At 50.3% G+C, this 27,078-nt stretch overlaps 1 protein-coding gene and 1 long non-coding RNA gene across 3 annotated transcripts; one reads left to right on the top strand and one right to left on the bottom strand.

Moving 5' to 3' along the window:
- Positions 1–323: 323 nt before the first annotated feature.
- On the bottom strand, positions 324–16,324 carry RNF122 (ring finger protein 122). 2 transcript variants are annotated; one of them, XM_032329128.1, is made up of 6 exons: positions 15,848–16,324; positions 10,506–10,662; positions 4,278–4,323; positions 3,961–4,002; positions 1,918–2,000; positions 324–1,752 (listed from the first exon to the last, which is right to left on the bottom strand). In XM_032329128.1, exons 1-6 carry the CDS (start codon positions 15,870–15,872, stop codon positions 1,638–1,640), a joined length of 468 nt encoding a protein of 155 aa, XP_032185019.1. In that variant the 5' UTR covers positions 15,873–16,324; the 3' UTR covers positions 324–1,637. The 2 variants fall into 2 exon arrangements, with proteins under 2 accessions (XP_032185019.1, XP_032185020.1); XM_032329129.1 differs by lacking the exon at positions 15,848–16,324 and adding an exon at positions 15,007–15,827.
- On the top strand, positions 16,313–19,200 carry LOC116581843. Its single transcript, XR_004282257.1, has 3 exons — positions 16,313–16,498; positions 17,109–17,299; positions 18,990–19,200. It is a non-coding gene; the product is annotated as an uncharacterized LOC116581843 (long non-coding RNA).
- The last annotated feature ends 7,878 nt before the right edge of the window (positions 19,201–27,078 follow it).

Genomic DNA, 27,078 nt, shown 5'->3' with positions numbered 1-27,078 from the left:
ATTGGCCACTGCCCTGGGCAACCATGGCCCACCTGCTCCATACTCACGATGGCCAAGAAAATTGTCCCCGGCCCTTCCGGTACATTTTGCATATCCATTCTTGATTCCATACTCCCTGGAGACGTTCGAGAGTGACACTGGAGCACGTGGGTTACAAGATCTGAGCACATAAATGTGGTGATGCCACTCTTGAGATGTTAGTGCAGGAGGGTAGCATGCGTCCGTGATGGTCAGCAAGGAGGTGAGAAAAAAGTTTAATAAGGTAAAGATCAAGCTTCTGTGTCGCAACCTGGACCATGAGTGGTGGCAAAAACACAATTGTGTGAATTTCATGTCGGATTTTATTAATTTCAAGTCTTACTGATCTTGGCATTCAAACACACGTCACGGTGGCATACATCACCCCTTTCTTGAAGCCAGGCTCATTCAGCTGATTTCTAGAATATTTTTAATCAGGACTTAAAGTACACGGATATTAGTCCTATGGCATACAGGTAGTAACCCGATTTCCATTTTTTTAAGATTTGGGAACCTCTGGGCATGAGTTCTGAGTACGGGGAAGTGAGAAGCAGCAGTAAGAGAACTTCCTTTGCTGGCAGAAAAGGGCCAAGAGACACAGGCCGCAACCACAGGCAGAAAGTTAGAGAACTTGTTATTAAATTTAATTTTCTTTAAATACACACCTTTGTCCCACCCTCACCTACTCCGGGGTGGGGGAGAGAAAACCCCACCCCCTCCATTCAGGGGTTCCATGTATAAAGCCTGAGATGGTGAGGAGGAAGTATAAAAATCCTATTTACAGAGGGGAAGAAGGTACCTGCCGCTACCTTGATTAACCTTCGGACACCCCCAGCCCCAGGCCCCTTTTGCTCCTTTAGAAAAAGCCCCTGCAAATTCATCTGAGTGTAGAACAAGCCCTTCCTCTCGAGGGGCACTCAAACCCCAACACGGAATCGGAAGCTCTGAGATTAACCGAGGAAGAGAGTGAACGGATAGCACCACAGATCCCAGCAGGGGGAAGGCCCCTGCCCTCCGTTACCCCGCAGTCAGCGGGCCTGCGGGCCAGCCTTGATCTCCACAGGCCCCATGTAAACATTGACTTTCATTTTTCTATGTCCCTGCTCTTCCTGACTTCCTGCAGAGCCTCCCTCCCCTTCCGTTGGAGGCACTTGGTTCCTTGATCGCGCCTTCCTCCCCTCCACACCTTCCTAGGCAAGGGTAAAGAGGGGAGGGAGGTTCCAGGTGGGGCACGGCCCATCGTATCCCTCCTCTGAGGTCAGGGCAGCCTGTCCTCCTAAGGGGAACCCCCAGGGGGTGAAGGCCAAGTGCTGAGCCAGGTAAGGATGGACGGCTTTTTCCCCAGCAGGGACAGGCAGGGAGACGATCCAGTATCAGGATACAGTGTCCTTTATGGGTGACGCCATTAGTTCCGAGCAGCAGGGAAGGCGGCTTCAGGAGGCCGAAAGGTGGGGCAACTCTGGTCTCACCCTGACGGTGGGGGACCAGCCTGCATTAGCGCCCCTTCAGAGAAGCAGGTCAGTCCCCACCCAGCAGTCTTGTTCACAGCAGCTGTGCAGAGGGACCAGGCACCCGGGAGGCAACGGGTCTTCTCCAGGTCTTGGTGCAGAGGCCAACACTCACACCAGCTCATCCAACAGGATCCCGATGCTCTGAGTGGCTTCGGAGGGCCCGGCGATGGGCTTGTTACACATCGGGCAGACACAGCGTACTTCCAACCACTTCACCAGACACCTGTGGGCAGAAGACGACGCTGGCCGGTTCGGTCCATCTCAGAGAGCCCAGCTGCTTCTGGGAACATCTCTGTCCTTGCCCCCGCCCAACCCCTCCGGCTTGCCTGGTGTCCTGACAGGATGTAGGGCATCCCTGGATAATGCATGCCCCACAGCGGACACTTACTTCCGGTGAAAGGCATGTTGGCACGGGAGCACACCGAGCTCATCCTTGCCCTTGAAGTCTTCCAGACAGACTGCACAGGTCTGCTGCGGGGAGAAGGGGGCGGTGTTGAGAGGAGACTGGAGAAGAACCACACTCACCCATCAGCTCATCCCCACCCAGGGAAACTAGGCTGTGGCCATTTCCTCATCAGCCACTGAAACTTGAGTCAGAGGGTAGCCGTGAACCACACATGCTTCCTGGACCAAATGAAGGTGAAATTAAAAGTTTAGGGCGTGGGGTGTCTGGGTGGCTCAGTGGGTTAAAGCCTCTGCCTTCAGCTCAGGTCATGATCCCAGGGTCCTGGGATCGAGCCCCACATCGGGCTCTCTGCCTGGCAGGGAGCCTGCTTCACCCTCTCTCTCTGCCTGCCTCTCTGCCTACTTGTGATCTCTGTCTGTCAAATAAATAAAATCTTAAAAAAAAAAAAAAAAAAAAGTTTAGATCCTCAGTTGCACCGGCGCCATTTCAAGGACTCAGCAGCTGCAATGTGACTAGAGCAGCTCCCACACTGGGCTGTGCAGATGCCGGACATTTCTATCCTCACAGAAACTTCCATTGACCAGTACTGTTTTCAGAAGAGTATTTTTTAATCCTTTCTCACCTAGTACATTTGGCAAGGGGGCATGTATCATTAACTAGAGGTAAGGATGGGGACATGGTGTTCGGTTAATACTCTTTGAATCCAGAGAGGGTGGTTGGGTTATGGACACTGGGGAGGGTAGGTACTATGGTGAGTGCTATGAAGTGTGTAAACCTGATGATTTATAGACCTGTACCCCTGGGGCTAATAATGCATTATATGTTAATTAAAAAATTTTTTAAAAAATGAATGAGAAGACAAAAAATAAAATAAAATAAATATTCTTTGAATCCAGCTTTTTGTTATTATATATCAACACCTCAGAGCTGAACTCTTCCTCTCAAGGGGGGCTCAGGAAATACCCCAATTTGCTGAGATGTAACAGCAGGCATCAAAAAGGGGGATGAGGGGCACCTGGGTAGCTCGGCTGGTTGAGTGTCTGCCTTCAGCTCAGGTCATGATCTCAGGGTCCTGGGATCGAGCCCCGTGTTGGGCTCTCTGCTCAGCAAAGAGTCTGCTTACCCCCTTCCCCTGCCCCTTGTAAGGAAAAAAAAAAAAAAAAAAAAAAAAAAAGAGGCTGTCTCGTGTGAGCAATACCTGTGGATCCTTCTGGGTCCCAGACAGCCAGACACACCCTGTGCACAAGTGTCTGTGGTTAAGATGGAAGCCTCGAGAGAGAAGTTACGTGATCTCAGGGACACAAGCAGGACAGGAAGAGGAAACGGCCTCCTGAAAAGTCCGTGTGAGGACACCCAAGGCCTTGCTCTACGGGCTGGCGGGGGAGGACTGGAGGACCGCGGGGGTGGATACCCGTGTCAGCTCCAGCAGGGATGGATACCCGTGTCAGCTCCAGCGGGGATGGATACCCGTGTCAGCTCCAGCAGGGATGGATACCCGTGTCAGCTCCAGCGGGGATGGATACCCGTGTCAGCTCCAGCGCTGGCTCGGGCAGGGTGCACGGCCGGGGGTAAAACGGAGGGAGGCTGGACTCTCCGCGGCATGGAGTGCTGGGCCCGCCCTCCTCCTCAGCACTACGCAGAGCAGCCTTCCCGGGGCCACACATCACCACCACTCAAACCCTTCTCTGACCCCTTCAGATCATCTGCCTGCACCAGTTCCAGACCTCGTGAATTCCACATACAGATTCCTTACTGGGATGAGTCCCATTTATTTGGTCCAAGGAGAGATGAAGACAGGGGTTGAAAGTTCCTGAATAGGGGAACCCCTTTGGGTCTCCTCCCTCCTTGGGAACTCTGTATTGTCATGTTGCTATCCCTCAATCAACCTTGCTTTACTGACCACCAAGATAATGACGACGGTAACAGCAATAATAATAAAGTTCCCGAGGGCCCAGACTGAGATGGAGAAGGTGCCATCTGCCTTGCCAGCTGGGCCCTTCCCGTGTGCTGCCCCAGCGTGCTTACCCCATATAACTGCAACTTCTTCGCATCTCCTTTAAGCACCACCTGGGAAGACGGAGCGAAGCCACGGGGTCAGAAGAGCCAACTACAGGGGCCAGGTGCTCTCAACCAAAGAAGGGAGTCAGGTGTCCTGGGTCCCGTGTCCCCGTCACCGCCCCCCACCCCCACCCCCCGCAACAGTAGGGTCTTCCTCTCCCTCTGGCGTAGGGCGAGGGCGCCTCAGGCACTGCCTGGGACAAGCCAGACAGGAGGACTGTACAAAGCCTCAGCTTCCACAGGAGCAGACAGGAAAAGTCTCAGGGAATGAGGCTGCACTTTACCTCCTTATAGCCGTATCGCTCACTCTGGGCCTGGTTCCGGAGTTTGCTGGGGGAGAAAGAGAAGGGGAGAGAAGAGGCTATTGCTACGCCTTGCAACAAAGAGAGCCATTCAGAGTAGGAGAGGCAGGCAGGCTGCGTGGGCTGTTCCTCTTGGGCTGGGAAGCTGCTCGTCACGGGGCTGTCTCATCCCAGAGATGCCACGGAGTGTGGTCCGGACCCAGGCAGGTCACCCAGAGGGGATTAAAGAAAGACCAACGATCTTTGTCAGGCCCAGCAGCCTCAACACTTACTGGCAGGTCCCACAGACGGGAGAATCCTGGCAGAGCACAATCTGGCAGATTTATTCATTCCTACTCCCTGCTGTTTCCCAGTACCTCGGTTTATTTAGGCTCCCCAAGTCTACAGATCATCAAGCTGCTTAGTGAGTACACAGAAGGAGTTGGATGGTCTTAAAAGGGGTCCCGCCATTAAACCAGGGCGGCAGGATATAAATAAGTCTGTTGACCCTGGGGAATTTTTTGAGCCGGTGGCCTACATAAAACCTAACACAGCCAAGAAGTGTGTAAACCTGGTGATTCACAGACCTGTACCCCTGGGGCTAGTAATACATTATAGGTTTATAAAAAAATTTAAATGTTTAAACAAACAAACAAATATATACAAACAAATATATATATATGTAAACAACAACTAGCAACCAAAAAAACAAACAAACAAAAAAACCCAAAAAAACAAAACCCGAACACAGCCAAAACACAGCACACTGTCCCCAGCGTCAAGCCCACAGTAGTTACGGACGACTTGCTCTGTGTCCACCCCTATTAACATACACATGTACACTGAGAAAGTTTCCTTTCTACAGAGGAGGAAAACAGAAGCCCAAAAAAGTTAAATAACTTGCCCAAGCCCCACAGCTAGTTGGCAGCATGAGTGGGTTTGAATCAAAGTCTACCAGATGACAGAGCCTAAGCTCTCTCAGACACATACTGTGGCCAGTTTCCCCTACTACACGGGACACGCCATTGTCCTGAGAAGGATACCAAGGATACCAGGCCACTTGGGAAACACTTGTTTGTCCCCAAGGCCACAACTGATGGCTGGGACCGTGATTATGCATTATTATTATTATTATTACGCTGTCTTATTTGCAGTGAAAGAAATTTTCTAAATTTAGCAGGTAGCGCTAGGTCTTTCTATAAGTGGGAGCTCGGTGGGGCTTGCTTCTACCCCAGATCTGGGTTATTGGAAGGAAATATCAGAAGCTCATCTGGGTATAATAGGTGTTGCAGACTCTAGCCGAAGGACCAAAGCCAGCTGACCACTTGTTTTATAGGGCCTGGGGGTGAAGACTGATTTTTATTCTTCAGTGATGGAAAGTAGAAATCAAAAGAATATTTCACGTCATGTGAAAAATATATGAAACTCAAATTTCCATGTCCATAAAATTTTATTTGAGCACAACTATGCTCATAATTTCCCTATCGTCTATGGCTGCTTTTGCCCAGGAGAGTGGGGTTATTGAGAGAGACTGGATGACTTCCAAAGCCCCAGATAATTCGTCCTTTTGCAGAATAAGAGTGCTGATCTGAGTTAGAGGAAGAGAATTTCAAATCGTGAGCCACAACCAAAAGGCGTTGAGAGAAGATGCTCTTTCCGTAGACAGTGTGGAGAAGCTGAATTGTAGCCAGAACAGGGGAAGGTGCAAAATGTGGGGCAGAGCAGAGCCGTGCCCAAGGGTTAGACCCAGATTGGGCTGCCAGCTCCTCCACTGTTCCTAACAGAAGTCAGGGGGCCTGGAGAGGCTCTAGGCCCCGAACCTCTTAAGATCTCCAGTCTAGGGGGACTGAGTGGCTCAGTCAGTTGAGCACCCGAATCCTGGGTTTCAGCTCAGGTCATGCATGATCTCAGGCTGGTGAGACTGAGCCCCAGTGGGCTCTCTGCTCAGCACGGAGTCTGTTTGGGATTCCTTCCCTCTTCCCTCTTTGCCCTGCCCCCTGCACTCTCCTCTCTCTTCTTCTAAAAATAAGAAAAATCTTGGGCACCTGGGTGGCCCAGTCGGTTAAGTGGCTGCCTTGGGCTCAGGTCATAATCCCAGGGTCCTGGGATCGAGCCCCGCATCAGGCTCCCTGCTCAGTGGGGAGCCTGCTTCTCCCCTACTTGTGTGCTCTGTCAAATAATCTTTCTTTTCTTTTCTTTTAGATCTTATTTATTTATTTGACAGACAGAGATCACAAGTAGGCAGAGAGGCAGGCAGAGAGAGAGAGGGAAGCAGGCTCCCTGCTGAGCAGAGAGCCCGATGTGGGACTCGATCCCAGGACCCTGAGACCATGACCTGAGCTGAAGGCAGCGGCTTAACCCACTGAGCCACCCAGGCGCCCTCAAATAATCTTTAAAAAAAATGAATAAATAAAATCTTAAAACAAAAAAACAACTCCAGTCCACGGGTGCCTTGCTTGCTCAGTGGAAAATGTGACTCTGACCTCAGGGTTCCGAGTTTGAGCTCCAAGTCAGGTGTGGAGATTACTTAAAAATAAAATCTAGGGGTGCCTGAGTGGCTCAGTCATTAAGCATCTGCCTTCAGCTCAGGTCCTGATTGGGATAGAGCCTCACATCAGGCTCCCTGCTTGGTGGGAAGCCTGCTTCTCCCACTCCCCGTGCTTCTGTTCCCTCTCTTGCTGCATCTCTGTCAAATAAATAAATAAAATCTAAAAAAAAAAAAAAAAAAAAAAAAGGAACTCCAGTCCAGGTGGGGTCCCACACCACGGGACTAAGGTGGCCAACGGCAGCACATCTCCTAGAGAGTTTCTGGTCATGAGAGGTTTGAACCAAAGGCTTAACCAGGACTCCCAGTGTCCCAGCCTTAACTTTGCAGGGAACTCCTTAGTCCAGGAAAGTCTTTCATATGCAGGGCTCTGGGTCCCACCTCCAAACAAGGGGGGCCGGCCTGGATGCCTCCAAAGCCTAAAGGAACAACTGTTAGCTGGCTTCCAGGGATGGAAGCTGGGGAAGGAAGAAGTGTTCCCATTACCAAAGTGCTCGCGGCCGCCTTCTGAGGGAAGACAGTGCTGACCAGCTATGCAGCAGAGTCAATAAGGAAGTGGTGAGAAGCCTGCTTTGTAACTTGGAGAACGGGGGACGGCTCACGTCTCATGTGTCCCACCGCCTTACCTGCCCCGTGGCTCCTTTCTGCTTGTTTCACGGGATGTGCGGGGTGTCCCCCCCCAATCCCTTCTGTCTGCCTGGCTCCACTTAATGGTCACTGTCAAGGACCCTCCAGGAACAGGCAGGACCCACCCCCCCACCCCCCCACCCCCGCCGAGCCCAGCACCACCAGAACTCCTTTACCCTGCATGGAGATTTCTGGAAAGGGAAGGTATACATTGTGAGGAGATGGGGGTGGAAAAAAGGTTGCAAGGGAAACAAATCAAAAGAAACCCCTCCCCCGCCAACCCGGGCCATCCCAGCAGAGGACGTAGTGCCAGCAACTTTGGACAGGTGGCCTTCTCAGCTGTCGGGTGAGCAAAGCTACTAAAAATACTCGGATTTCAATGAGACCATTTCTAGCCAGGCCGAGGGGGCTCTCCCTGGCTTCTTTTCCCTTTTGGAACAAACAATGCAACCAGGTCCTGAAAATAATTGCCCCTTTCCTGCCTATTTGTACTTCACTGGCCCCTCCATCCTGCGCAGGGCAGAGGTCAGCTCTTGGGGACCGAGGGAGAAGGAGCAAGGGGGAGCCGGGGAGCGGAGGCTGGTGTTGGCCAATGAGCTCACCAGGTGGAGAGCAGGGGTCATGGGCCTATTTTGGCTGTGGAGGAAACGGAGAAGCAGCGAGAGGAAGTGGTTCTGTGCTTGTGTGTCTTTCTATATATAGACACCCACAGGCTGCCACACAGCAGCGAGCCTCTGGAGCCATGAGACTCCGGGGTCAGCTGGCTTCGGGCAGGCTGCAGAACAGAAGGTGGGGTGACAGAAGGGACAGGTGGTGCCAAGCGGCCCGCAGTCAGGAAGGCTTTTGCTATCATGTGGTTATTGCTCGGTTTTGCCTCCAGCCGGCCAAAAATAAATCAGCGAGACCCGGCTCCCCGGCCTGTCCTTCTGGGGGACCCCGATCTCTAGCAGGAAGGGGTTGCTGGGGGATGCCACAGCTGCTCCTCCACTTCCCATTCAAGGCATTAGCACTCTGAGAAGGCGAATGTCTAGAATCTGAAAGGCTCGAGCCAATGGCCACCAGGCTAGCCCACTCCACTTCTGGATCTTCCCAGACTTAAGACCTTGGGCAAACCCTTCACTGCCTGAGCCTGAGCAGGAATTTCCTCATTTACAAAGTGGGCCAATATATATGCTGGGCAGGGGAGGGGGGCGGGGCACAAAACACCAGTCACACCGTAGCACAGAGAAGACACTACCAAGTGTTAAAACGGTAGTTAAAAACCAAGGTCACACCTATCCTATTAGTGGCAGAATTAGGAAATGAACCCTGGTCACCCACTTCCTGGCCCTGAGTGATTTTCTAGATTTTCCTTCAGCTGACCCCCTCTGCAGTGTGGGTGTGTACCAGATAGAGCTGTTTTTGTTGACTCCTCCCCAAGCAGGATACATAAACCTTTGGTATTTGGTAGGTCTCCGTCTTCAGTCTCTGGGGAACTGCATGAATTGCTTGGTGTGGGGAGATGGGGGTGGCTGGTAGTCAGGAAGCCAGAAAGTTTAAGGAAGAAAATATAGGCTTAGAGGAAGGGAAATGCAGGACAGAGAGCTACTAGAAAAGCTGCCCTCATTCCCACTTGTGCAAATTGTAGACTCAACTATACGAAGAGAGAGAAAATAAACCACTATCCTCTCTGCATACACTTGTAAGTAGGAAACTCCAGTCCCAGGAACTTTATGAAGTTCTGAGAAAGAAATGGCTGACTGGGGGCACTCAGGGCACTTCCCCTTTTATAGAGGAAGCTCTTATTGCCTCAGGAATATGGAGGAGTGTCTGCGTTCCCCTCATGTCCCTCCAGGTGAAGCACTCAGACCCCACCAAGACATCTCAGTAGGGACCTTGAACTCCTTTCCTTCAACTTAATTTAAATGATTTGGTAAGGGGCGCCTGGGTGGCTCAGTGAGTTGGGCCTCTGCCTTCATTCAGCTCAGGTCGTGATCTCAGGGTCCTGGGATTGAGCCCCGGGCTCTCTGCTCAGCGGGGAGCCTGCTTCCCCCTCTCTCTCTGCCTGCCTCTCTGCCTACTTGTGATCTCGCTCTCTGTCAAATAAATAAATACAATCTTTAATAAATAAATAAAAATAATTTGGTAAGACTCTAGCTGACAGTTACTCAGGCCTTTGGTCAAGTGTGAGTGTGTGCGCATGCGCGCTGTTGGGGGAGGGCGTAGTTATCACAATGGCCCCAAGGCCCACGAGGGTGCTCAGGGATGCTCCACACTCCCCAGTGGGCAAGACAGTCCCATACAATGAGGGAACTGTTAATACCAAGAGCCTGCCCTTGTCAGAAACACTACTTTAATTTCCACTCTAAATACCAGTCATGCCCCAAATTTTTGGTAGAAAACCAGCCACCAGTTCCCATGTCTCTCAACAGGAGGTGAAGAAACAGTTCCTGGAGTTTGGGAAGCCTCAGGAGCCCCTGTCACACTCAAGTCCTTCCCTGGATCTCTACGTAGTAAGAAAAAGTGACGTTTTAAGGGTTTTTTTTGGGGGGGTGGGATTTGGGCTTTTCTCCCCCACCACTATAAAAAATAAGAGCTTACCAGAGAGAATAAACAACCAGCTCCCCAGACATGAGCTTGCTAATATTAGCATCTGGAGGGCTGACAACAGGATTTCCCAGGAGGGCAGAGGAACATACCAGTGGTGCGACCGAGGGCCACCTAGCCCTGGCTACCCAGAGTTGTGAGCGGGGAGTGGAGACACAGTGAAGGGACAGACTCATGATACTACTTGGTCCGATAGTCATCCTAGGCCACCCTAGGATAAGAGGCCAAGAGGTGCGCTGCAGCCCAACCAACGGTGACCTTACATGCACTGGGACAACTTGACAGGCCGATGAAAATAGAAATAGCGGGCCTCAGGGGCCCAGGGAAGGGCAGGCTAGGCCCTGTGTCCTCAGAGGAGGGGCCCCAAGGGGAAGCCAGGGCCTCTGCTGAGGGAGCCTCACTCGGCTCACCCCAACCCCTGGCTGCCTTCTCCCTGCCTGCCGGCCCCAGAGGCCACCCAGGGTGCCACCCACCTGATAAAATAGCAGCAGAAGATGAGGCTGAGCATGAAGACGAAGATGCCTGTGCCGAAGATGACCATGTAGATGTTGAGAGGCAGGTCCTGGAAACTGATGGGTGGCATGGAGCAGGACTTGTTGGTACTAACCAGTCCCAGGCCACAGAAACACCCTGCAAAGAAAGCGAGAGGGAAAAGGTTATCGCTGGAGATGGACCACCGGGGCTGACGGTGCTCGGTCGGCCAGGATGGAAAGAGGAAATGGCAGGCACTGGGCTCCTCAACATCTCTGCCGCAGAGGCCGAACTCTACACCCCAGCTCTAACACGGAGCAGCCGTGGGATCTTGGGTAAGTCAGTCATCTGCGAAATGGAAGAGCACACCTAGTACTTCAAACTTCATCTCCACCCAGGGAATCACGGATTCAGAGTCAATGGAAGACTTGATCCCATCAGCAAGAAGCTCCCAGAACGCCACAGAAAAATGCAGGCTCTGCAGAAAAATGCGGAGCCCGGGGTGACAAAATGGGTATTTGGGTGGCAACCCTGCCTCTCCCTACAGAGGTGACCTTTAAGATCTTACCTATCTATGCTTCCCTTTGTCATTTAAAAACAAGCAAAAACAGAGAGGACCAATTTACAAAAACTACCCTTTGTAAATTGCAAGGTGCGGCTGCAGCAAAGGTCATTTGTCATTAGGAAGCCACCTGCTTCAGCTGACAAGCTGCACCAGGACCAGAATAGAAACTGTTCATCCCAAGGGTGGGCCCACTGTTCCAGAAAGTGGTAGGGGATGCCGCTTACTTTGACTGGCCACTTTCCCCTTTTCTACTCAAAGCTTCGATGTGTGGTTTCCATAGTGACACTGGCATCGGACACAAAATCTTGTAAGAAATGCAAAATCTCAGGCCCACCCTGAACAAAATGAATCAGAATCCACATTTTAATTAGGCCCTTGGGAGATTCCTACACCTGCTGTGTGGGAAACACTGACCCGGTCACTAGCCTCGTCCCCCAGTCGGGTAAATCCCGACTGGCCTACTGATCTCACCTTCCCCTTGCCAGGGTTTGGTGTGGAGGTAGGTATGTTGACAGGGCTCTGGCCAGAAACAGAGCAAAGTTCTGCCGGACAAGGAAACCAGTCCCATCTTCCTGAGACAACTGGTATGGTGTCCGACTTACGGCTGGACAAGAAGGCTTTTCAATATAAAGCCAAGGGCGGAGGGTGGCAGAAGGGACAGGGGAAGAGGAGACAAGAGTATGGCAGTTACTGCTGGGTGAGCCAATCCTGGAGCCACTCTCTATTTGGGGAGTACTCGTTTTGAGAATTAGTAAATTTCCTGTAATGTTTAACGATAGGAAAAAAATACATACAGGATATAAACAATAAGCTGGGTAGAATGTTCTGTCCTGCGACCAGGACAAAATATAGCGATCCATAAGGCAAGCACAATATAATTCTTCGATTTCAGCAAGTGTGGAGACCAGAAAACTGGTTGTCTACCATAAACCTGCTACATCCCAAGCGAATTCTCAGGCTACCAATCTAATCTTTGTAATGCCACTGTGAAACTTACTTTCCCTCTCAGCAAGGAAGAAAGAATCATTATTAAATAAGCTCTCTTAACTTTAAGCAGCTAAGAAGGCTTGTATCCAAAGTCCTCCGTACTCAAAGTCTTCAACATGGGTTTTAAGCACTGGCCTGACCTCTTGGTTGAGAGCCAGAACCCATAAATATACTTCAGAACTCTAGATTATAATTTCCAGGGCTGCCACTACTCAGAAGACTGGTTTAAAGGACTGGAAGTCAATTCTGACATCCTACATCTCATGTCTTGTCATCCCCTACATCAATCTGGTGACCCTATCATGAGCCTCCCTTCAAAGCTCTTTCAGATGGGCCCAATTCTATTGCAAGTCTCTGTCCCCGACTCGTCACTGATGTCTGGTCCCTCCTCTAATTTAGCCCATCATGTTATTTCCCAGGCTCATGACTGGCTTCCAGGCTTCCTAACCCCACACACCCTGGGCCTCTTCAACCTCCCCAGCTCACCACCTTAAGGAATCACCCACCATGGACCTCCCTTTTTTTCTTTTTTAAGATTTTATTTATTTATTTGTGAGAGGTACAGATAGTGAGAGACAGCAGGAGCAGGGAGGAGAGAGAGAGAGGCAGGCTCCCTGGTGAGCAGGGAGCCATATGCAGGGATCAATCCCAGGATCCTGAGATCATGACCTGAGCAGAAGCCAGATGCTTAACGACTGAGCCCCAGGCTCAGTCCCCTCCAAATCTCACTATTTCTTATCCTTAACCTGCCTCCAGACCTTTGCTCAAGCAACTTTTTCCCTGTCCGAAACTCCATCTCCCTTCTGGAAGTCCACCGGGTCTAGTCCTCATGACATCCCAGGGAGCCTTCTCTTCCTTTGAATTCTACAGGGCTCACAGCCTGCACCACCAGCCTGCATTCTGGCTCTCGCATACTCCAATGCTGTTCCAAGCATCAACTTAACCGAACTCAAATACGGACTATAGGACAAACACCATGCCAGATATTGAATATGAAAAAGCATAGAAGGACTGGATGATTTTTACTGTGTAGGGACAAAGACAACCCAAAGGCTTTCACTGTACCAAGGAAGGCACAGCAGTAGAGGTGGGGGACTACAGTCCTGAAATCAGAAGGAAATAGTTCTAACCAGCTTGAGCACTCCTAAGTCTGCGTGAAGTCTGAGGATGGCAGACTTGGACTCGTGTATACTCTCCAGTGCCTCGCCTAGCGTTTGGCATGTTTTCAATTAACTAGTTGACAGATAAATAACTCCTGATTTTCAAGACAACCTGGTACCCTTGGGAAAGGCTCCCATTTCAAAGTAAGGAGAGTGATACTTGGGAAAATTGCCCAGAAACTGCCCTAAGCTAATGAATGACCGGTCAACCAACAAGTATTATTGAGGGCCTGATTTATGCACTGACCTGTACATTGTGGGAAAACAAAAAACAGAAGAAGTAGTTCTTGTTCTGAAATACTTTGTTGAAAAGATTAATTAGCTCTTAACCTTGCTATGTTGAATAGGAAGCCCTGGCTTCTAGGCTCCCTACTTCAGCAACAACTGATGTCCTAACAGCATCTAACCCCAACCCCAATCCATCCTGGCTCTCGATGCACGTTTTATGAGCTGGATCCTGGTTATCTTCAGGGTCCCAAAGAACCTCATTGGTTTCCTGTCCCGTGGGCCTTTGATCAGTTTACCTTGACCATCTTAGCTCTTCTTGTCAGAAGAAGGCTTCTGACAGAGGCTTTCCCTGGACTTCCAGGAATGAGTCAGGGAGCTTGTGACTTTATGTGATAAAAAGATATAGGTGAGAAAGGACGCCTGGGTGGCTCAGTGGGTTAAAGCCTCTGCCTTCGGCTCAGGTCATGATCCCAGGGTCCTGGGATCAAGCCCCGAATCCGGCTCTCTGCTCAGCGGGGAGCCTGCTTCCCTTTCTCTCTCTCTCTGCCTACTTGGGATCTCTCTCTCTCTGTCAAATAAAATAAATAAAATCTGTTTAAAAAAAAAAGATATAGGTGAGAAGAACTTCATAGCCAAGGAGATGGTACATTTAGTTATATCTGAAGATAAATGGTATGTTTCCTTATAATTAAACATAAATGGTAAAGACACATACTGGCCAAAAGGTGTAGCAGGAGTCATTTTTCGCTCCAACTTGTAAGGACAGAATACCAACCCCAGGAAACAGAGACTCCAAATACTGCCCCCACCTCCCCAACAAAGGGATGGGGGAAGGGACTGCTTCCTCCTGGGAGTCAAAGAACAGGATCTATCAGTCACTTTAAGTGACAAGAAAAAGCAGCAAGCCCTCTGCTGGTCTAACAACCCCACATGAAATAGGAGTGCCGGAATAAAGTGCCAGCCACCTTGGTTCTTAAGCCTCTGTTCCATTGTCTCAGCTGACCCATGAAAGCTGTGACATCAGAAGGTCTCATCTCGGTGGTGCGCAGGCTGGGAGCTGGAATGACGTCAAGAGAAGGGCTGGCCAAGAAAGACCAGTGGGTCTGGGAAATGCTTCCCCTTCCCAGCCAACGGGAATCTTTCCCAGATGCTGCGATGCACCGGCGGGCCTCACCCCCATCCTCCGCCCCCTGTCCCTCAATGCCCGCCTATCACACACAGCTCGGTTCATTTTCAGGAAATTAGATCCTACCAGCAAGAGGAAGAGGGGGATGGGGCCCGCTCATACACATGCTGTCCAAACCAGGCCTTAAAACAAAAGCCGTTTGAAAGAATTCATCCAAGATCTGGCAGGGGTCTGCTCTCAAGGGTATTTTCTGTTGTTGTTGTTTTTTCTTTCTTTCTTTTCTAACTAGCCAGCCTACCATGCTTAGATAAGGCCAGCTGCAGCACCCCCCCATTCCCGCCCCACTTCTCCAGAAACTCCAATCTTGGAACAACGCGGTCAAAACACCAAAGTTACTGGAAGGTATTAGTATCCAATACCAATACCTTTTAACTGACCTGCAACGAAAGGCCCTCCTTTAAGGTAGCATGGGTGGAGTCAGCCCCAAGCCCAATCTGTATCACCTGAAAAGTCAAAAAGCCTCAGGTGAGGTGGATTTAGCATCCCTCCAGGCCTGGGAGGGAGGAGTGACTGGATAAGTAGGTGCGGCCACCACCCCGGCTCCAGAGCGGGTACAGCAGCCCAGCCTTGGGGCCAAGAGAGCACGGCTCCCGCCGGCCTGGCCCTGCACCCAAAGGTACCAGGACGCCGAGACATCTGCAAGGCTTTATCAACCAATAAAGATATGCTCTTGAACCCGTCGTCCTCCACAAGCACAAAGCCCATAGCAGCCAGCGAGAAGCCAACAAAGACACGGAGGAAGCCGCCCCCGCGCCCCGTCCCGCACGCTGCATTGTATACATATTTAAAATAGCCTGCAAAGTTCCAGGCCGGGAACTTGAGCTCCCTCTAGGAGATCCCAACCCAAGCGCGGATTTAATTCTCCTCCGACAACCACAACAAAGACCAGAGTTTGAGCGCACAAAGGCAAGGGAAGGGGGTAGATGAGCGAAGCCGCCACACAAAGGCCGCGAACCCCTCAGCTCCCACGCCCCCCGCTCGCCGCACGTTCAGAGACGGTCCCGGGCCTGGAGTTAAACCTGATTTTTTTTTTTTTTTTCAAATTCCGCGCTGTGCAGAACCGAGTTGGGCGCCAGGACGCTTGCTCGCCCGTCCCATTTCATGAGAAACTTAGCTCAAGAGGAAGAGCGCGAGCTCTCGGTCTGATCTCAAGCCTTGCGCCCGACCTCGTCTGCAGCCCGCCCAGCGTCCGCTCGCCCTCCCGGCCCGCGGACTCACCGTTACACCACTGGAATGGGTGCATCAATGAACTCTCGGCTGGCTTCCTCCGGCGAACGAAGGCAGGCGGCGGGTAGGGCAGGCGGGGTGGGCGCACCGGCTTTCGGGTCCGCAGGAGGTGCCGGTGTGGTGCGCGGCAGCCGCCTTTCTGGAGAAGTCGAACTCTCTCCGGAGTCGGGGGTTTGGGCTTGAATGGTTTTAGAGCCACAAAGAGGGAAAAGGAGAAAACAGAAAGTCCCCTGGATCAGCACACCACAGAGGAAATGCAGGAAGGGGCCCCGGGCTGGGGGAGATGCAGGGCACTGCAGAACAGGGTGGGGGCGCCCAGTTCGCAGAGGCAGTCGGCCCGCGGAGGAGGGAAAAAGCTTCAGCAGGAAGCTGGGCTCGGGATCCTTGGCGCGAAGGTGAGCCGCCGGGACTCCGAAACTGACACGGGCAGCGCACACCCCCCCTCCCTTTTACTCCCCCCGGGAAACTCCGCCCCGCTCTCGTCACCCGCCCTCCGGCCAATGAGAGCCTTCCTGCTGGCCCCGGGTCTGCTCTGCTGGCCCGCCCCCCTCCTAAGGGAGAGCATCTTTGCGCCTTGGGCGCCTCCGGCTTCACCTTCCCAGTCCTCGGGAAACTTAACTCCAAACAGAAGCAAGTTGCGGGGTGCGTCGCTCGGGGCGCGCGGGGTCCAGCCTCCTCCACCGAGGACCTGGAGGGAACGGAACAATAAGTGCCACATTGTTTCCCGCCTGCAGAGCTGTTACTGTTTCGCATTTCCACGGCTCTCTGAGAAGCGGGTTCTAGGGAGGGGTTGGTTACATTTCTGCTCGGTGGGCAAGGGACTTGGTCCTGGGTGGCGGCTAGCGCGCTCCTTGCTCGCAGCGAAAGGGGGAACTGGAGCAAGGGGGTGAAGTAGATGGATTACAAAAGTGAGATCTGGAAACAGCTCGAGTTGCCCTCTCATTTTTGGTCAGCCCCTCGTTTCACAAACAAGGAACTAAGGCCCAAAGTTTACGTTTAAGGTAGACTTAACAGGGCTCCGCGTTCCTGAGTAGCAGAATCAGAAATCAGAAATCGACACTGGGTATACCTTAAGGGCAGAATCTTCAACATCTAGCACGATGCAGGTGTTGAGATAAAGAGCAGTGGTAGGAAAGACTGAATCTCTTAACCACCACCCCTACCCCCTGGCCAGAATGCTTTCTTTTTATCTGATGTTGCATCTTTTGTTTATTTCTGTCTTGCCTGTCTTTCTGTCTTTTCATTTATTCAGAATGTATCCACCGGAAACCTACTTTGGGCCAAGCACTGTGGCTCCGGGGACCCACCAAAGTCGTCGGAGTCAGCGGGGTTCTACTCTCCTGAGATTTTCAGCGCCGGAGGAGACAGACAGTAAACAAGCAAGCAAACAAATAAGAATGACTCAATCTCATCTTCCAATTAAGCATAATCTGTTAATTGAAGGTGATAAATACTTTCCCTAACTCTTGGGAATCCGTGACACTCAGACAAGATTATGCATATGAGTGCTTTGTCATTTAAAAGCATGGTGGTTAAGGCATTAAATAACTTGGCTAAAATCACATAGCAGTATGCAACAACTGGTTTAGCACTTAATTATGTAATTGTCTTTAAACGTCTTTCCTTTGAGCTGGTCTTGAGGATCGGAACCACGAACAGATCCAGCTTGTTTCATCTATTAGTTCGGCAGTTGCAAAACTTCCTACCTGGTCTCTCTAACTCGTGTCTCTGCCTCAGACTTTAGAGCCCATGGGAATCCCTTCTGTTTAGAGATGTCACAGATGGAGACTCCCAGGCCTTGAGCTCAGAGATTCTGATTCAGAATCTCATGGGAATAGAGCTGGTCGATCAGGACAGTGAACCTCTCCGGTCATAACTGCAAGGACCATGAATTCAGTCATCAGTCAAATTTATGTTCTAAGTCTGATATTTTAAACATTCAGTAAGGTCTCCGGAGGCACTAAAGAACTCTAAATTGGCAAGCCCGATGCATCCCTTCTCACTCCCTCACCCTAATCCCTCCTGGTCATGGTGGCCACAGGGCTGTGCCTCAAATGATAGCTTACTACGGGAGAGACACAGGTTGAAGGGCTCCGGTCTTGCACATCCTTGAAAAGATTGGTTCAGTCTCGTAGCGTTTCATAGACCAAAGGTCTTATCAAAGATAAGTTGATTTCCCACATTGTATCAATACTATTTAGGTAACTTACCCCTGCTCCCTCATCCAGATGATGGTTCAAACCCCCAGCCTCTTGTGAATCAGGAAGACATGTCTGGTTATTTTATTGAGGAAGACGGAAACAGGAGAGAAGCGGATAGATTATATATTCGAAGTTACTTGAGAAATCTGAAGTAGAACTGTGTCTCTAAATCTTCCATAGAAAGAGGGCAAGGTGATAATAAGCCTCCAGGAAAACTTCTAAGGAGTCAGGGATGCTCTTCATTCCCTACTGCCCTACCCTAACATCCTCTTAGACACCCCAAGAGCCCCCTCATTTTAAGGCCTTGCAAGTGCTAGAGAACCACTTTGGGGAGAGCCAGGTAATTCTGTGGAGGAGGATGGGACCCGCAGCCTTGACCATCCCACTTCACCTTCAGTAAGAGTGTCTCTTCTATGGTCCTTCACAGCCAGCTGTTAGATATGGAAGAAAATGCTAACCACGGTGATAATTAAAAAGTGATAATTAAAAATTAAGGGGCGCCTGGGTGGCTCCGTTGGTTGGGCATCTGACTTGTGATTTCAGCTCAGGTCAGGGGTTTTGGGTGGTGAGATCGAGCCTCATGTTGGGCTCCAAACTCAGCTCGGAGTCTCCTTGGGATTCTCTGCCTCTCCCTCTACCCAACCCCACCTCCCCCCACCAATAAATATAAATAAAGTCTTAAGCTGATAATTAAATCCAACTAACTGTTTTATTTCTTAAGAGAAGTTTGCATGAGAGGATCATGTGATTCTTTGAAGGCATTGAGAGTTGTTCACTGTATATTTGGGCAAATCAGATAATTCACTCATTTTATTTGTGAAAGATCTGGCCTTCCTCTGTCCAGATACCCTAGAAGTGTCAGTACCAGGATGCTTTTCAGGGATTGATACAACTCTTGAGGAGATGTGTTCATAATTTCCTTGGTTCCTCAGGAACATGATGCAGCAGTTTCTCGACTGTCCCTCAGCTCCTGACCCACAGGACACTCCATGGACTGGGGAGGGGAAGAAGAGAATCTCAAGCAGCCTCCACTGACACAGGGCTCGATCTCGTGACCCAGAGGTTATGAGCTGAGCCGAAATCAAGAGTCAGCCAACTGAGCCACCTCAGCGCCCTGTGATGCTCTTCATAAGTATTGAAGGATGCTAGAAGGAAACAGAAGCTAGGGGTTTAGGGTCCTGCTTTTAAGCCTAAGAGGTAAACATAATCCTGCTGTGTCTCTGGACTTCTGGAATGAAGCCGATGTTCTAGGCCATAGCTGGGCCATCTCGTGTGTGCAAGTGGAGGTAGGAAATAAAGTAGGTCGGAGGAGAGTCACACCTCTGATTGACCACCCACCCACCGCATGCCAAGCCCTGTGCACAGTGCTCACGTATTTTCCTCTATTCCTCACCACAGCCCTCCAGCCACTGTTGTTTTCTCCTTGTCTATCGGATAAAATGGAAGCCCAAGAAGGTTAGGTCTTAGCAAAAATCATGGAACTCTTTTTTTTTTTAAGATTTTATTTATTTATTTGACAGACAGAGATCACAAGTAGGCAGAGAGGCAGGCAGAGAGAAAGGGAGAAGCAGGCTCCCTGCTGAGCAGGGAGCCCGATGCGGGGCTCGATCCCAGGACCTTGAGATCATGACCTGAGCCGAAGGCAGAGGCTTTAACCCACTGAGCCACCCGGGTGCCCCCTAAGTGTTGGTGACAGATTTCCAACCAAGCTCATATCCCTTTCCACCAAGCGTGCCCTTTCCTCAACACTGGTACGTGGTTACGTGTGAAGGCTCTGGAATCTGGCCTGGAGTGAACTCAGCTACACCTTAGACTCCTTACCTGGAAAATCAGGGCAAATAGTAGAATGTACTGTAGAGGATTCCATGAGGAACCATGTGTGATATATGCTTGGCATGTGACTGGAACCAGAAAGCCCCCAGTAAATGTTCATTTTTATTATCATCAAATTACATCCTGAAGTCTCATGGCTCAAAAGTGTCATTGGGCCAAAGAGCCAGTACGTCTAATGTATTAATTAGGATGCAGGGGTCCTCACTGGGGTGGTTTCGAGAACATGCCCACAAATTATTTAATATTCCTCCCCTGAAGAGGGGGAGCCTAGTTCCCATTCCCTGGAGACAGCATTGGACTTGCGGACCTTCTAACAAGTAGAATGAAGCAGAGGTGACAGTTCCTGATTTTGGAGATCGGGTCATAAATGCACTATAGTTTCCTTCAAAGGCACTTAACCTACGGAAAAGCCATGTGGTGGGGAAAGTCTCCGTTAACGGCTATGTGAATGAGCTTGGAAGGAGATACTTTTGCTTTAGTCAAACCTCCAGTGACTGCGGGCCTGCCCAACACCCTGGCTATGACCGCAGGAGATTCTGAGACCAAAAAAAAAACACACACACACACACAGTTCATTCACACTGAATTCCTGAACCACAGAAACTATGAGACAATAAATTTTTGTTGTTGTAAGCCACCGAGTTTTGGGGTAATGTGCTGTTTAGCAATGGAAAAATAATACAGCTATTGTGGCTAAGAGACATAAAAATGCAGAGGCTCAGAAGAATCTCGTTTATTTCTGTCTTGTAAATATTCCAAGAAAAGGGGAAGGAGGAAGCATGGCTTCCTATAGCCATCAGAGACTCAGGTTCTTTTCTCTTGCCACTTGGCTTCATCCTGAGATGTGTTCCTTTTTCATCCATTAGAAGCTGGCTTGCCAGTTATGTGTCTTATGTTTCAACCCCAAGGGAGGGTATGAGAGAGTTGGGGGACAATGTCTTCTCTCTGAGAAATAGAGCATAACTCTTGTTCCCCGCCCACTGGTGAGAATTTGGTCACATGGTTCCACCTAGCTGCAAAGGAGCCTGGGAAATGGAGTCTCTTGATGGACAGCCACGAGGCCTCCTGAAACTCAGGGTGGTTCTATTAATAACAGGAAGAAGTGGAGAATGGAATGGAATCTAGTGGACCGTGAGTCCTCTCTCCCTACCTGGATCCTGATGTTGGTGCCTTTTCTGAGACTTTTCAGTTAGTGACCTCTCCAGAGCTGCTTTCTCATTTAGAAAGTGAAGAATCCAATGAGACTGGCAGATTCCAGAACTTTTTTTTTTAGCAGATTCTTTTTATTAAATAATATTTTAAAACAGAAACTGCCTGCATAAAAGAAATAAAAACAGATCTGCTCTGTTGGAATCACCATGGGGGTGTCTCCCCCCCCACACATTGGTGCCCCCACATCGGTGGCCCCATGAAAAGTTATTTGAAATGGGGCACCTGGTGGCTGCCTGCTCTGGGGCACTTGGGTGGCTCAGTGGGTTAAAGCGTCTGCCTTCGGCTCGGGTCATGATCTCAAGGTCCTGGGATCGAGCCCCACATTGGGCTCTCTGCTCAATGCGGAGCCTGCTTCCTCTCTCTCTGCCTGCCTCTCTGTCTACTTGTGATCTCTCTCTCTCTCTCTGTTAAATAAATAAATAAAATCTTTGAAATGCTGGGGCTCCGTGAGGCATGGTCAGAAAATCACCAAATGAAAACTGTTCCTGGATTCCTTCCAGTTCTGGTGTTTTTGAGGTTGTGATCATTCACCTGTGTGTCCTGAGCTGGGCTGGATCACAGCCTTGTCTTTCTTGGCAGCTGGGAGTTTGCGGGACCCGCAGGCGTTGGCAGAGGACACACGGGAAAGAGCCTTTGCTCTGGGTGTCTGGCTCCTCCTCGCTTCTTTAACCCCTTTCCTGATCTTGTGACACATTTCTCCTTTCTCCTAATGCAAACTGAGTGTCCTCCCATCCCTGGCCAGGGGCCAAGGTGCTGCGCAGCTCGGAAGGAGTGTTCTAGGTTGTCAGTACGACTTAGCCTTGTGTTCCATCCTGCAGGTGGAGTGGAGATTCTTTTTTTTTTTTTTTTTAAGATTTTATTTATTTATCAGAGAGAGAGAGGGAGAGAGCGAGCACAGGCAGACAGAATGGCAGGCAGAGGCAGAGGGAGAAGCAGGCTCCCCGCCGAGCAAGGAGCCTGATGTGGGACTCTATCCCAGGACGCTGGGATCATGACCTGAGCGAAGGCAGCTGCTTAACCAACTGAGCCACCCAGGCGTCCCTGGAGTGGAGATTCTTGAAGCAGAGTCTGCCTTCCTCTCAGGTTAGTACTTCTCTCTCGCCCCCCCTTTTTCTTTCTTTCTTTCAAGATTTTATTTATTTACTTGAAAGAGAGAGAAAGAGGAAGAGAGGTAGAGTATGAGCTTGGGTGTGGGGAGTGGTAGAGGAAGTGGGAGAAGCAGACTCCCCGCTGAGCAAGGAGCCCAAAGCAGGGCTGGATCCTAGGACCCTGAGATCATGAATGGGAGCGGAGGCAGACGCTTAACCAACTGAGCCACCCAGGCACTCCCTACCCCCGGTTAATATTTCTACCTCCGCTCTCGCCTTCCCCGCTGCCATTGGCCTCGAGGGGGATTAGGAGTTCAGGTTCTGTCGAGGCTGTAATTGGCGGATGTGGACTTGCCCAGCCTGGACACAGTTTGTGAGAGAACCGGAGACCAGCAGGGAGAGGCCCCTCCCCTCTGATTTTTTCCTTCCCCAAATCATCTCACAATTCTCAAAAATACAAACTGCCTCAGGGAACGTTACCTAGGGGTTAGAGAGTTCCTTTCTTTTAGTCTGCAGACCATCAGAACATGATAAACATTCCTCCTCCTGTTGCCCAGGGTCACTTTCCACTTTTTTCCACCAGCGTAAGATTCCTTCCTCAGAGACTGGCTGTACGGGCCACCTTCTCCCAGGCCACCTCCAGACGCTAAACGAGAACTGGGCAGAGGCCTTAAGTGTCTGGCAAATCAAGGGAACAATCCCAGGCCATTCTGAACGCTAGTGACTACTGGCCGCAAACAGAACATTGCAAGAATGCTGGGGTTGAGGTGGGGAGTGGGAAAAAAGGAAGCAATGTGGATCACTCTGAGCGGCTTAGCATAAGAACTATCTTACATTTCTGGGTAAGACATTAGGACCCTGACGAGCTGGTTTACCACAGGGCCTGCAGGCAAATGATCTTAAGGAGTGAAGTAGGTTCCAGTGTAAGAACCTACATGGGTCCCAGTGAACTGGACAGCAGGTGGCACCTCATCGAAACAGGACAGCCCCCACCCACCATGGTCATGTGGAGACGTGGGCTCACTGTCCCTTTCAACTTTTTAAGAGAAACCAGAAATCCAAATTTTGTGGAACATTTCCCAGGCGTGGACACGTTGCATGGAACACGGAGCGCCCTCTGCGGGCAGGTTCGGCTCCCCGGCGGCCACTGTGCTACCCCTGAGGGCAAGCCCTTCCTGGTGAAGTCACCCTGCAGGGCTGCCGAATTCAAACAAACAAACAAACAAACAAACACCAAACCATGCTGGGGACTAGTCTCAGCATTTTGAACCAGTGACTAGAAGTTCACCAGAAAAGGTCTTCATGGAGATTCCAGGGGATTACAGTTGTGTCCCACTGCTGTTGTAAGAAATTACGACAAACTGAATGGCTTAAACAATGTGAATTTATTATCTTACAGTTTTGCAGATCAGAAGTCTGACAAGAGTCTCACGGGGCTAAACTCCAGCCCTGTCCGCAGGGCTGTGTTCCCTTCTGGAGGATCAGGGGAGAATCCACTTTCTTGCCTTTTCGTCCCTTCTAGAAGCCATCAGCATTCCTCCGTTCATGACCCCCCTCCTTGTCTTCTAGGCAGCAGTGAGGCTTCTCTCATCACCGTGTGAAAAGGTTCTCTGCTTTTCAGGATTCATGTGATGGGGCAGACAATCCAGTGTTATTTCCTCATGCGAGGTTGTAAAGTGTTTTTTTGTTTTTTAATTTATTTAAGCAATCTCTATACCCAATATGGGGCTTGAACTCACGGACCCCAAGATCGAGAGTTGCATGTTCCACCCACGGAGCCAGCCAGGCGCCCCACAAAGTTGTAGTTTAAACGCCTCTGCAAAATGCCTTTTGCCACACGAGGTAATATTTTTATAGGATCCAGTCATTAGGGTATGAACACGGCTCTTCCCTAAACTTTTGAATCTTTTCCTCCTTCTTCAAAAAAAAGGTCTGGGGAGAGAAACCTATGATAAGCAGCTTTCTTTCTTTCTTTCTTTCTCTTTCTTTTCTTCCTCTTTCTTTCTTCTTGTATTATTATTATTTTTTTTAAAAGCCTTAATTCCACATCCAGTATTATATTAGTTTCAGGTATATAATACAGTGATTCAACAATTCTTTTTTAAAAACAGATTCTTTTTTTTTTTAAATTTATTTATTTGAGAGCGAGAAAGAGCACGAAGAGAAGCAGGCTCCCTGCTGAGTCGGGAGCCCAGTGCAGGGCTCGATCCTGGGACTCCAGGAACAAGACCCGTAGGCAGATGCTTAACCGACTGAGCCACCCAGGTGCCCCTGATTCAACAATTCTGTCCATCACCCAGTGCTCATCACAAGTGCACTCATAATTCCCTTCACCTATTTCACCCCTCCCCTCTTGTAACCCTCAGTTTGGGTGTATTTCTCTCCATAACCAGTCTCACTACACTGCCCCCCAATCCCCCCCACCCCCGCCAAGGCTGCCTTCTCTGTAAGAGATTAATCTAGCAAGGGCCTTTCTGTGCACCCAAGCCCAGCCCTCTCCAGCCAGTGTAATGCTCAGCTGCCTCTCTAGTTCATTCCATCTGCTACCTCGGGGCTCAGAAGCAGCCCTTCCCCCTGAGCTCCCCTCCCCGTGGAGCGTCTCAGCTGGGATTAGTTACAGGGTGAGGGACTGTGCAAACATCTCTCCCTCTCCCCAGATGCAGCGAAGGCTCGGGGGCTTGGGGCAGAGGCTGGAGTCTGCATCACCCAGGCCGGGGCTGGAGAGCCAGAGCAGGAGCAGAGCAGGACGACAAGACAGACATGGGCTGCCGTCCCTGAGGGGCAGGGCCTGGCCGGCTGGAAGCTTGGGCTGCTTCTGCCAAGGGCTCACTCAGTCCTGTCCACTGCCAAGTCCTTGGCTTGGGTTCAAACGGCCAGCTGCTCCCAAGAAGAGGATGAGGGAGTCTGGACTTTTAACAGCCTTCAGTGGTGGAGTGAGAGACGGAAGGCAGGGCGGCCGGATGGCTACACGGGGGTAAATCCTGGCATCTCCCCTGCTCACTTCTGCGTGTGTCCTTGTGAAAATTACTTCACCTCAGATGCCTTGTTCTTAAGCAATGCCAAGGAAGGATACCTTTCATGGGGTTTTTAGGAGGATTAAATGGGTTAATATCTTAACATCTGTAAAGGTCGAAGATTGCCTCTGCAGAGCTGTCACGTGGCTTTGTTAAACAGTACGTAACCTGCTCTGAGAGGATGATCTGTGGCCAAATCTGGTTTAGTAGCTCCACGTCTCCACTAGAAGTCAGGCGTAAGTTCTCAAGTGACTCGGCTTACGACAATGCTAGGGGATTTGCGTGAGGCACATTCAGTCTGCACTCACACAGCTGTGTTTTAATTTATTTAAGCAATAACTCCACCCAGCGTGGGGCTCGAACTCCCCTGCTCCGTGAGGATCACTTTTGGCCAGATCTACTTTAGTAGCTATACTTGTCTACTGGAAGTTAGAAGGCGCTGCGGGTTACATCAACAGTAACAGATACATGTACTAGACTAGAACAAAGGAGGTGCCAAGTCCACGGTACTCTGTGCTGGTCAGGTTGGTAGTCAGTCCATCCTCTTGGATGACTGACTTCTGGGTTATTTCTACTTATTCTTAAGTCCTCCTGCCCATGGTTCTGATAGGGAGTCAATGCATTTTCACTGGAATCCACATTCCTAACGAAGGCCTTACTCTACCCATTAGATAAACTTGACCTTCAACAGTCCTAGAAACCTGAGGTCCCAGCGACTACACTCTGCTTGAAGCACTAAGACCAGCCCTGGTTGCCACCAACCGAAGAGAGACGCCACTGTCAGCCAGGCTGGGGAAGAAACTTGAAACGGGACAAACGCAGACTCTTGGACACGATCAAAGCGGCTAGGCGGAAAGCAGAGGACACAGGAGAGCCAGGAGAGCTGGCTTCAAGCTACAGGGAGGGACAGGGCAAGACAAAGAACACTTATTAAATACTGACTGTGCTCTGAGCTCAGTACCACACACTTAAACGCCCATTGCGACCCTGTGGAAGCAGGCAGAACTCTCGCATGGGACGACGTGGGAAAGAAGCGAAGGAACCTGCCCAAAGGCCCCCACAGCCAGGGAGCCCAGGCTGGCGGATCGGTTGGCCTCACGTCACGACCTCTGTAACCGGACTGCGTAACCCATGTGTGATTGTAGAGCTTTCTCATATTCCGAGCTGGCATGATGGCATGGAAGTTCTGTACCAGTTCCTCACCATCGAAGGTGTCCGAGGAGATGCTGGATGGAGATCTTCAAAGATACTAAAGAGAGAATTTATTCATGCCTTGTTGGAGGGTGGAAATGGATCATCCAGGAAAGCACCTTCTAGCTTTGAGATTCTGCGTTTCTATACTTTGGGGTAAGGACAGACTCTTCAGGTATATGAAGGGATTTCCTTTCCCTGTATTTTTCACCTTCTCGTCTGTCTCCTTCTTCCCTTCATGCAGATACTCTGTTCTGGGAACATGTTTTTTCTAAAAGGAGGGAGACGGTGGCTGGCAGTTTGGGCGACGAGGATAGCAGAAACACCATACTACTCTCTCTGGTTGGTGAGTCTACATTTTTACCAAGTTTACTAAGGAGATTGCGTTACACTCGGGTGAGGCAAACCTGGAAATATGTCAAGAGGAAGCAATTACATCACCCCTCCTTCCCTCTCCTCCGATTTCTTGTTACCAAGCAAACCCCAGACCCCCTGAATGTAGGATTTAGGGAGGAGGTTGACTGAAGATTCATATTCTGCTATCCCATCACGATGGGGACTTGATAGAGAATCTGGAAATTTTTTGGAAAATAAAGCAGTATTTCCTGCACGCCTGAGCTGGGAAACAGAGACCTAATTTAAGCCTGGCAGACGGAGCAGGGGTGCAGACCTAACGTTTTTTG

Source organism: Mustela erminea, chromosome 21 (genome assembly GCF_009829155.1).
Source record: "Mustela erminea isolate mMusErm1 chromosome 21, mMusErm1.Pri, whole genome shotgun sequence".
Classification (NCBI taxonomy): Eukaryota; Metazoa; Chordata; class Mammalia; order Carnivora; family Mustelidae; genus Mustela; species Mustela erminea.
The sequence above is the reverse complement of the archived record's forward strand: the minus strand, read 5'-3'. Positions and strand labels throughout refer to the sequence as shown.

Coding starts and splice junctions, on each gene's coding strand:
- RNF122 (XM_032329128.1), bottom strand. CDS start 15,872: ATGCACCCATTCCAGTGGTGTAACG. Junction 10,663..15,847: donor CCCATTCCAGTGGTGTAACG/GTGAGTCCGCGG, acceptor CTTTCTTTGCAG/GGTGTTTCTGTGGCCTGGGA. Junction 4,324..10,505: donor TTCTGCTGCTATTTTATCAG/GTGGGTGGCACC, acceptor TTTCTCCCCCAG/CAAACTCCGGAACCAGGCCC.